The sequence below is a fragment of the Bemisia tabaci genome, chromosome 9 (assembly GCF_918797505.1).
Source record: "Bemisia tabaci chromosome 9, PGI_BMITA_v3".
Lineage (NCBI taxonomy): Eukaryota > Metazoa > Arthropoda > Insecta > Hemiptera > Aleyrodidae > Bemisia > Bemisia tabaci.
The window spans coordinates 21,933,299-21,945,046 of record NC_092801.1 but is presented as its reverse complement, the minus strand read 5'-3'; the positions used below and the strand labels follow the sequence as shown (position 1 = coordinate 21,945,046).

The following is an 11,748-nucleotide window of genomic DNA, read 5'->3' as shown; positions in this document are numbered from 1 at the left end:
ACTCTTGGTTTTTGCAAATTTCTTGTTCTAAACTCGTTTTTAGTCACTAAAATGAACAAATAAATAAAGTTGGGACGGTGACTCAGTATAATACACCTATTTTGGCTCGGTAACAAGCAAGGATCTCTGATAAAGTTAGTTTGTCTTTTGCTCATGGTGGTACTGCCCGTTCAAACAGGCCGTTACAGTCCAAGATGACAGTTACTCCCAAAAGAGATTAATTGGTCGATGACGGACCAAAAATAACCTAAGGTTAAAAAAATATATATGAGTAAGTGAATTTGAGCAAAAATCAACCTAGAATACTTTGTTTACGCAATTTCATTCAGTTCCCGCCCTATATTTGAATTTCAAACTTGTCCCAATTTCGCCAATCCTCTGGCCAAGCGAGAATCTGCATGAATTAGAATTTGCATCATTTTTTTTCTTCGAGCGCTCCGTCTTAATGTCTTTGTTCAACAGGACACCCAGAGCCAAAATACGTTACCTTGTTTGAAGCTAAGTTCATCGGATTCAGCACCTTCATAGTCGTAGAGGGCTCTAACAGGAACTCCAGGTTCTCCGTTGTCTACGAGCGTCTCCGACCCATCCTCATCCCATTCGTCCTCCTCAAACGGGTTCGATTCCGCCGCCCCGCTCGCCGAGCCCCGACTCCCTGAGCCGCCAGATCCTCCCGAGCCGCCACCCGACCCATTCCTGCAATCATAAGAAAATACAAAATATCATGTATGTCATCATCACCGGCAACTTCAAATACCAGTTTCAGTTCTTTTTTCTTCCATAATTAGTTCCTTGATTATTAGAGGTGTCGTCAGCTGAGTTGACGGTTGTTTACTTTCGGTTTGCAAGCACCAACGACGAATTTCGGCCTCTGCACAAAGCAGCGATCCCTACTATCCACCTTGAAAACATCCGTCGCATGATCGTATCGTAAAAAAACTACTTATCAGTTATGATTCGCGACTTTTATGTGGTTGTGATTTCTGTATGGCTAAGAATTAAAGTATTACAAGGTTTGAAAGTATTAAAAAACTTATCTAGGCTTGTGTTCTTGCTCCTGCAAGAGTCGGATGTTTTCATGTGGATAGTAGTGATACGAAAACGTTTGGAAACCGAAAGTAAACAACCGCAAACTTAGCTGACGACACCTGTAGGAGCATTTGGAGAAAACACATGTGACAGGGTTGCCACAGAATTTAGAAAATTAAATTCCCTGACATTTCCCTGATTTTCCTGACAACTGAGCAAATGCCACTTTGTTCGAAAGACATAGTTAGAAAAAAGTTTTCAGGCAAAATTTGCTGTTTGAAACAACAAATCCACTCGAGAAAGCAAATAAAAGTGACTTAGCGACTTATCCCTGACATATCTATGACTTATGAAAATCCCCTGACAATAGACCCCGGTATTCCCTGACTGTGGCAACCCTGATATGACTGCCCACAGGAAGAAGGACTTGTGGGGGGGGGGGTGTCAGTCAAACAAATTTGAATTGATGGAGTAGTACAAATGCTCAGAGTAGTGCTTCATGAACGGGGGTAAACTGCAGTGAACCAAAAAGCAAACGGCTCAAACAAGTCACAAACATAGACAGCTCACAGATTTGATGTTGAGCTGAGCCAAAGTTATAAAGCTTTCAAGTTCCCTATTGAGAATAACAATTTTTTTCAGAGATATGTGAATTAAAATTGTGATTTGCCATGTGTGAAGCTAAAAATTATTAAATTAAAATGTTATTTAACAATCTCTGTCGGAGATTATTTTCTAACAGCATCTCAAGTTCTGGTTTTCCGACCTGACTTGACAAAAAACGCTCACCTATGGAAGTTCTCTCAATCTGAAGCCCCTTATTCTGAACAAAAAATGCAAAAATTGAGCCAAAAAAGGTCTTTGTTGATGAAGTTTTGAAAAATTACTAAACCGTGGAACTGATATGATTTTCCTAAAAGAAAGCTCCAATTCTCAACTGTCACACAAAATGTATTACTCGATACTTATTACATTTCCATCCATTTTGTTTAGGATTTCATTTATGGGGTCTTATAACCCTATTCTACTTATTACTATATTTTATAACACCTTGTATGAAAAAAAATGTTAGGAGTAAGAAGAAAAAAAAGAAATGCCCAGGCCATTAACTACATGTTTCTTTCTAAGTTGATAAATGGCAATTGGGCAAACACGATGTAACTTTTTTAAATATTCGATGGCATTTAACATTAAAAACAGATAACTGCGGACAACACAATATTTTGCTACAAACATTGGGTGCCATGTAAGTCCAAAGGCTGATTAATGACAAACTGAACACTTTTTTGGACGCAAAAATTGAAAAAATATAGGATTCTGGTAGAACTAACTCAGCAAAGGAGAAAGCTCAGAAACAAAGTCGGGTTTAACAACTGCTGCAAAAGCTCCTAATACATTTGATGGAAGAAAACACATTACACCATGATAAAATACAATAGAATTTGCATCAGAAACGCTGGCAGTTGTTTACTTTTGATTGTCTTGCACAATAGATCAATTTACATTTCTGCGCACAGCTACAGCACCTGAAGTCGATGATGTCTACTGGCTAAGGGCAACGCAGTCACTTGCAAACGGAAAGTGAACAACTGCCAACTTATCTGACAGGAGTTCTCATTTGACTTGAGGGGAAATTCTCAGTTGATCATGATGATGTTATACTTAAAGCCCTATGATTGAAACTCAAACTAAAGCATTACTTTTGGAATGAGAGGAAAACAACCTAACAAAAAAACCACTAAAAATGTGGCCAGAATACTGTGAGTGACAAGATGGTAAAATAGTGCTGGGTCCACACTGTTCTGCAGGGAAATCAAGGCCAAAAATGTCAAAAAAAAAAAAACAAATGCCCTTACTTTATTCACAACAATTTCTAAGGAGAAAATAGGGAGTGTTGAGTTGCTATACAGTAAAGGACAGACATTTTTTTATCGCAACAGTAATAAAGTCCACGCGCCTAGTTTACATGACTTGAATGGGCCTGTTACAAACTTTTGCTAGAGCAAAACTAAGAGTTGTTTTTTATAGATAATGCCTCAAAAATCACGATGAGCGCATCGGCAAACTCTGAAATGCACTCATAACTTCACAATCTGCGCAAGAAATTTGCGGTTTGTTGAGCTTCCCGCTTCAAAAACGATACTGCGGCACAGATGAACATTTTGTTAGAGGAGTCGTTCCATCGTCTGCAATACTCATCATGGCCGATGCCAATCCGCCAAAACACGTGTGATGGTACGAGATAACACCTGAACAGGATTAGACCAAGTAACAATCGGCGTGTTTACGTTCATATTTTTCTCGCCCGTCTTGATTGACCTTGAACTCTCCTCGAATTATGCGCAGAACTGCGCAAGCGTCGGCCATGATGAATATTGCCGACGATGGAGCGACTCCTCTAACAAAATGTTCACCTGTGCCGTAGTATCGTTTTTGAAGCGGGAAGCTCAAAAAACCGCAAATTTCTTACGCAGATTGTGAAGTTATAAGTGCATTTCAGACTTTGCCGATGCGCTCATCGTGATTTTTGAGGCATTATCTATAAGAAACAACTCTTATTTTTGCTCTAGCAAAAGTTTGCAACAGGCCCATTGACTAAATCATAATAGGTGCTTGCCAGGGGAGCTTAATACAAGCTAAAACTTGGAATTCTACTGGGACCAGAACTGATCAATGACTGTATATTGTTCTAGAACGTACCTAGAGTAGGAAAATGATAATTGAAATTAAGCTTCAACACTCTCATCAACGCTCTATTGACATCGTTTTAGAATGCATGCAATGAAAACGAAAAGTCAGTCATATCATTTTCTAACAAAATAATAAAAAACCAAAACGTTTGAAACTTCCAAATAATCTCATAACTTTTAAAAATCGATGGCTGTTTTTTAGAGGTAAGAAACATATTTAAAATAAGTCATTATTTTTTATAAAATATCTGAAGAGGATCGAAAATCTGAATGTTTCATTCAGAAAATATCAAAATTATTGGAACATTAAAATTTCGGCACAGTTGCAAATGAATCTGGGGCCAGGCTATGAAAAATTGAATGTTGTATCTCAAAGAAACCTTTCATCGTGAAAAATTGCAACAATTTGGCTGCATTCTTTAAAATAAACTCACGAAAAAGACGCGAGATAAGGCTTCAAACTTTACAACAAGAATTTCTTGCAACTAGGACCAAACAACTTGGTTTGGTGAGCTGAGGTATCAATGCCGCGCTTTGCTGTAGATGTGTGTTGCTCCTCTTCAAACTCAGCATGTCGGTTCATAAATTTTTTTTAACAATTCCCCCACAAATGGTATCATTCATTAATGCACATGTCCTATTTAGCATGGAGAATTTCAGCTCTGATATACTTAACAAAGCTCGTTGTAAGGCTAATTTAATCTGAAGTTGCAAAAAACATGTCTATACATTCATCTTACCAAAAATTCTGTGGTTGGTCTCTCTAAAGATTTTCAACCCCGGTCATTCCACCTGTCTTCAATGGATTTTTTTGGTAACTTAAAACCAAAATGATTACAGGAGAAAGTTTTCACTCTTGTCAACAAAAGAATGTGAAAAGATAATTAGCTGAATAGATAAGGAACAAAATTGAACTTACGTAATTGGAGGAATGCGGTTGTTGGTTGCAGTACCATTTGTTTCACTAGGAGACTTAGTTTTAATTGAATTGTTGGTGACTGGTCGCTTGGAATTGGCTATTTCGTTGTTTGCTGATCGATTCGTTGACTGTTTCTTATTTTGAACTATTTTCTGGTTCACCGGCGGGTAGTCCTGAAAATTAACAACGTCTAATTGAGTTCCAAAGATATATTCACATAAACTTGCCCTAGCCAAGAATACACAGCAGAAATAAGCTATAGTAAAAGTAATCTTAGAAAGATCATCGAAACGTAACGTATGAATACATCTCATAGTATGGTCATCACAGTGACATCAGTATACATCTCATAAAACCAACCAGCCTCTGGTTGAATCTTATCCCCATTAAAGCATTCAGTGAATTCAAACCTGATTTTTACTTACCAAAACAAAGGCCTCAGGAGTAAAGATTATGGCTGAGGTCTATATTTAAGAGTGTTTTGAGGTTTGAAATTTGAAAAAAGTGCTGCAAAATGGCTGGGCTTTTAAGGGACAAACTTACTGACATTCATTAACCGCTTGCGCTCAAATTTATTTTACCATAAAGGGACCGTTCAAATATTACGCAAGGCATTTTTGCCAACTTTTTGACTCCCCCCCTCCCCCTGTTAGACACCTGTAAGAAGTCTCTGGCCCCCCTTTTGGAATTACGTAAGATTGGCCAAGGCGCCTCCCCCCCATTTTCCCAGAAAAAAACGAAGAAAGGCTGGTAAAATAGCTGGAATAAATTTAAGGCTTTTATATGTTGATGAAAATCGGCAAAAAAAAGAAGCAAAAAATTGAAATTTAACTGTCAGGGTGTTTACCAGTCAGCTTACGTAAGACTCGGCTTGATCCCCCTACCCCTTCGTAAGGCTCCGTAAAACAAGCTTGGACCTCCTCCCCCCCTGAGTGCCTTACGTAATACTTGAACGGCCCCAAATAAGCGTCACAAAATGCTCCTTGCTCGATGAAGTAGGAACCATGGGGAACATTCAATAGAATAGTAGATAGGATCCTTGTTGCAAAGAAATGCTTTTTGGTGAGTATTTGAAAATGAATGACATACATGGAAACCATTCGGGTACCAAGAATACTCTCAAAAACACTGCTTTAAAATTTTCGTCTTAAAGAAAATTATGTCTAAAGAACAATACCTTATACATAGCAAAACTTCCAGTAAATATGAGTTGGCAGCGATAATGGCACACCGGAAAAATGAAATATCTTGTTACAAAGTAGAATGCAGCAATTAATACTGAAGGAGCAAGCAGAGGATTCACCTCTGACCTGCTCCTAGCTCAAGATGACAAGAATAATGTTTTTTTCTTCTCCTTTGTGACATTTTTTAGAATTTTACTAACCTGGTATTGTTCCTTAGACAAAAAGATGCCTGAATGTGACAAGAGTAGAGGAGGAAATATAAAATGAGAGAAATTTAAAGAAATAAAAGAGATGATAAAACAGCGAGGAGAGAAGAAGCAAGCAAAAATAAAACATACATGCGGTAAATCTTCACCGACAGGTCGCTGGTTGATGAGGGTGATACTTCCTGCTGGGATGGATTCTTTCACCTTGCCCTTGGAAATATCCCGGAATTCCTCCGTGTAGTCCTGGATGAAATGAATGCACATACATAGTACTATCACATGCGATTATAACAACAGCAAACAACATCAAAATGAATAAATAACAAAACAAAAAAATATACTTTCAATGACTATTTTAGGTGTCCGTAGATATGAACCGCGAGAGTCTTTTTTGTCACAGAGGGAATCAACGCCTTACAGAAGGCGAACAGGTTTTTGTATTTTCATTACAGTGTTTCTGCAGCAAGGAACCCTTGCCAGATCATTATCAGACATTATCAAATTTATGGCAGGATTTTACAATTATTATTTTTTTTATCTCTATGGACACCTTCTTTTAGCCATATGAATGAAAAGGAAAACCAAAAAATCGCAAGAGTTAAAGAAAATAAAAATGAACAACAACCATCATCTCACAATTAAGGGACAGAGAAACTGGAATAAAGACGCTCATTCTTACAGCTCAGAAAAGCAAAAATCTAGGGATGAAAAACGATAAAGTAATCAATATTCTTGGTATGAAGATGAGAGTGCTCATTAACTATTTTCCTTCTTAACACTCAAATTTTAAGCTCTTAACCACTAAAAACTGATTTGAAGGGTTTTCTCTTCTTTTAACATTTAAACGGTAACTTTTTGAAGATATTGGGAGTAGGCTAACAGTTTCAGCTGGTTGTAAAAATTCCAACCATCACGGAGAGAGGAGTTTCTTGGAATTGCTAACCGATCAGATTCATGCAGTCAAAAGCTCTCTTAAAGATAAATGTTAAAGATTCCCAGGTTTAAAGTGGTAAGGAAGCTCCGTATCAATCTAAAGTTAACTTCTTGTCCCTCATAATACGCTTCGATACATGGATGTGCATGTAAATTCAGAAAATCAAATTGTTGCTGAAGATGAACTTTAAATTTTGATGAGGCAAGTCAATTTTTTTCGAGGAACATGAGATTGTAGAGGACCTTAAATTTTTTTCCCCTGCAAATGGAATTGAATCTGTCAGTTACAAAGGGCTCAAGCGCCAGAAATGAAAATACAAAAAAAAAAAAAAAACCAGTAGAAACTGCTTGAACCAGCCGATTTTAAATTTAAAATTGACTTATGATGAGATTAGTTAATTCATCGCTTTAATATTTTAGGGCTCTGAAACTTATAAGGGGTCAATTAAAACAGTTATTACCATTTTTCTCGAATCCTCATTTTTGGCACTTGAGCCCTTTGGTAACTGCCCGATTCAGTTATAAGTTATACTAACCCATTGTCAGCAAGCAATCTTAAAGCACCCCTTTAGTGATCCTAGCATAAGCTTCTGAAATGAAGAGCATTAGAATTTTTCCAGGCCTGCATGAGCTTAAATTATCTAAAAATGATAGGTTGGACTAATATCTTGATGACAATAAGCATTGAATTTTGGATGCACCTAAAACTGGTCATGCAAGTTTCTAATTTCCTAAGCAAGTCAATTTGTAGCAGTATGTTCAGATGCAAATAACTTACTTCTTGATTAACACGGATGCCCTCCTAGATAAGTTTTTCCTTCCCCCAAATCAGTGATTTTTTATTTAGTTGAATTCAAGAACATCTTGCAGAAAATACTAAAAGCTAATTTCTAAAGAGTAAAACGCATTACTAAGTATGTATAATGCTGAGGTTAGAGGACCTAAAATCTAGGACCGAGAGAAGAAAAAAAAACGAAAAAATCTGAGTACAAATAAAAACTGAAATATCTTGCTAATTCAAACAAAAACTTCAAATCAAGATTACTTCAGAAGCCACACATTTAAGTGAGGATTTCATTCAAAACATCAACCTTAAATGGAGGATAAACGTACCTCAAAGACAGGCCAGTTCATTGCCATATTGATACCATGGTTATTTGACCACCACTTCAAATCTTTCTCATGATCTGCGTTATTTATTGTGTGATAGAATTCTTCATATATTTGCGGTAAACTGAAAAATCAAGCGATTAAAAATTAAAATATTATGAACTTAAGGCTGAGGTATAGTTAAATTCATCCATTGAACAGGATGAACATAATCCTTACTCTCCATAAAAAAAGAAGGGGGGGGGAGATTAGCAAATGGTAAAAGTAAAAATAGCTGCAGAGCTAGTCTATTTCAGACACAAAAAAATATTACAGCTGATAGCTATTGGCAAAATTTCATTTTAAAGTTTGTAAAGTCATCTTGCAAATTCCCTTTCACTTGAGAAGAGACATATTTTTCCTCAGGTGATTAAAACACTGCACAAGAAATGGTGAAAATAGAAAGAGGGAAAATATATAACTCACTTGCACAAAATATTCATATTCTGAAACGCGTTCACAATTTAAAGATTTTGTGCAAGTGAGTGATGTATTTTTCTTCTCTCTATTTCTATTGCTCCACAAAGTTAAGATTCAGTTATCATAATTCTCAACACACTATTTTTTTGACTGATCTTGTAATAAAATTTACCACATAAGTATATAAAGTTCAGTTACAAGGTGAGCAAATTGCCTTTTTCTTTAAAAGAAATCAAATTAACATTTCAGTAAAAACATTCTAAAAATTTACAGAACAAACCCTGGGACCTGGTATTGGTCACAGAAAAAAAATTAATTTTTCAAGTTTTAGAGCTCTATAACATATATTTATTTCATATTGTTACTCCCCTATCAAACACACTGCAATCTTTACGTTGTTCCATCTAAAAGCAGCCAGGGTGTCTACTGGAACAGGCTGGCCAGAAATCAGTGCTTCAACAGTACTTTTCGGTACATTCTCAAGAAATTCAGTATCTCCTCAACAGAAAAATTCAGTACTTCTTCAGTATCTTCATTTGATGAAATTCAAAAAATTTCGAGAATTTGAAATTCTTGCTCGAATTGCGGCAAAGATGACGCAGACACAAAATTTCATGGGTGGCTTGAAGATGAACTGACTGCACAATCGCAATCTTGCAGGCAAATACTACTAAATGAATCAACGTGCAGGGGATTGCATACTTTCCACACTTTATTAAAAAACAAACGTGGTAAGGAGGAAAAAATTCTGGACCTTCTTGCAGAATTTCCGCACTTTTTTAGTGCTTCCGGACCGCCCTTAAAAAATCAGTACTATTTATCAGCACAGTATCTCCGGACTTTCCAGACTAATACACAACGTGGCAGCTCTTCAAAAGGCAGGGCTATTCTGCCGTGCTGAGGAAAAATGTCATATGAACATTCGAGAGTTGCCAAATTTCCTTCCATAAAATGTTCATTTCTGGGTGATGTTATAAATATTTTTCCTTCAAATTTTCAGGAACTTCCGATGAAATTACCAACAAAATTATCTGAAAAATTGAAAGAGAAATATTCATAAGTTTACCGGGAAATTCGTGTGTTATCCAAGGAAATTTGGCAACGCCTGAAGGTTCATGCGGCATTTTTCCATAGCACGGCAGTATTTAAAGGGCAGACTTCTACTCACACTGGGTCTTGCGAGATATTCAGACACTTGTGGATGGTGAAGAGCGTATCCTTGAAGAACTGTAACCGCTCGGCCTCCATCTCTTGGCACTTCTCAAAGACAAGTGACATGTCTTCCATATACTTAGGGTTGTAACTGTTTAAGTCCTGCAGCGCTTGCTCGTACTTTTCTCGACATTTTGCCACATCTTCTTTAGATTTCTGTACTCTATCCTGCATTTTTTTTACCTGAAAATTTTCAACGAGTCTCATTAATAAATAGACACCAAATCAAACTCAGACTTAATTTTTCAACGAAAAAAAATGCATTAACATTAAAGAATCTATCTAAAATATAGACCATAAAATTTTAATGGAGTTTCAGACTATGAATACTTTTACTGACCCTTGGCAGTTGACAGTCCAGCCTGACCAAATAAAATTATTTTCGAGCTCACGTAGTTACGCCTGCTCCACCATATACGAAACATAAGCGAATTTTATTTAAAGTTCCGAACCTCATTGGGAAGTTTGGTCCCGCTTTGTCTCATTAATCACTAACACCAGTGGACACCGTTGTTTCCAGATTCAACCAATCAGGTCCGTTGTTTTTGATGGGTCGAACCTTTTTAAGAACCACCTCGCGAGGTGGTACCAAAATCACGCACCATGCGATTTGTTAGTCACCGAATCGGAAGTTCCAAACTTAAATAAAATGGCAACTTAGAGGTTCAGGCACAAAAGTAGTACCGAATCTCTAAATAAAATTCGCTTCGTGGTGCTTCAAAGGATCATAAGCCCCGCCCAACTTGTAATGACAAGTGCTATCCCCTCAGCCATTACTGGTGGAAATACGGGGAAGAGAGACGACTTTTCATGGACTTTGCTGATACAAAAATATTCATCTCATAAGCCTAGTTCGTCATGACACAATGAGAGGGCGACAGGAGTAAAGGTGGATTTTTTATTTGACTGCAATGGGTAAAATGGATTGAATTTCGCAAGAGGGAACCAAGAGCATTCCAAAGTTGCTGGGATTGTGCAACTCACATTCTTACCAAGAAAAGTATTGGAATCATGCAAAAAAAAATTTACAAAAGTAATTTTCGTCTTGAATTTATAGTTTATTGGGAGTAAAGATAAAACTCGTTTAAATGATCAGTTTAGGTAAAAAGAGTTGTACAACCTTAGTGACATTAGACTACTCTTGGTTCCTTTTTGTAAAATGCAATCCAAGTGATCTTAATCTTATGAAAGCTATTCAAAATACAACACAGGTACAACATAAAGAGAAATTAAAGAGAAGCCAAAATTAAAGAGACAACATTTAGAAAAATCATTTTTCCACAGAGCTCAAGAAATGCTAGCAGGATACATGACAAAGAGGAATGAAAGAACATACGTTGAAAGAGCGAGCAGTTACGTAGGAATGAAGTGTGTTCTGCCAGTTATTAGGGTGGGAGTTAGGTGAGGAATCGCTGGATGGAATGCCTTTCTGAATCACGTAGGTCAGAAAGATTTCAAATACCGGAAAAATATGGAAAAGCAAATTGTAAGGTCAGAAAAAAAAGGAAATGGGTGTGTTAGTGAGAAAAAGATTTAAAGCAGAGGGAAAATGAACTTTTTAAAATGAAATGAGACTAAGCAATTCTCTGTTTAGATAGTGGGAACAAGTCAATTTACAATATATTACGAGGAATTATAAAACTATCTTATCAAATCACAGTAAACTCTTTCTCACTTCAATTTATTTCATCAAAGAAAGAGAGATATGGAGTAAGCTAATAGAGCTTAGCATTCTAGCAAAAAAAATAGAAACGCATTGAGTTTACAACTAGACTACGAGATAGTTTTATTATTGCTTTCACTGCGTGTGCACTCATTTTTAGAAGGTTTTTACCGTTTCTTAGAAGATGATTATAATAGCGTTAACAAGATTCAGTCTAACTGCATCAAATTTTAATTAAATTCTTCTGACGTTCTACTAAGCAGTATTTTATTTCTTCTGACGTTCTACTAGGCAGTATTTTAGTTGGATATTTTGTACGGATATTCTTCTTAACAAAGGGGAT

At 36.6% G+C, this 11,748-nt stretch overlaps 1 protein-coding gene across 6 annotated transcripts in view; it reads right to left on the bottom strand.

Annotated features, from left to right (window-relative positions):
- Synd (protein kinase C and casein kinase substrate in neurons protein Synd) overlaps positions 1-11,748 on the bottom strand; it is a 116,729-nt gene that overhangs the window by 4,340 nt on the left and 100,641 nt on the right. For 4 of the 6 annotated variants that reach the window (XM_019047944.2, XM_019047942.2, XM_019047938.2 and 1 more), the window contains 6 exons: positions 11,079-11,171; positions 9,699-9,925; positions 8,075-8,195; positions 6,161-6,271; positions 4,639-4,811; positions 488-696 (listed from right to left, as the gene is read on the bottom strand). In XM_019047944.2, coding sequence (XP_018903489.1) covers positions 488-696; positions 4,639-4,811; positions 6,161-6,271; positions 8,075-8,195; positions 9,699-9,925; positions 11,079-11,171 — 934 coding nt within the window. The remainder of the gene's footprint in view (positions 1-487; positions 697-4,638; positions 4,812-6,160; positions 6,272-8,074; positions 8,196-9,698; positions 9,926-11,078; positions 11,172-11,748) is intronic. The other 2 variants (XM_019047941.2, XM_019047940.2) reach the window with 2 other exon arrangements.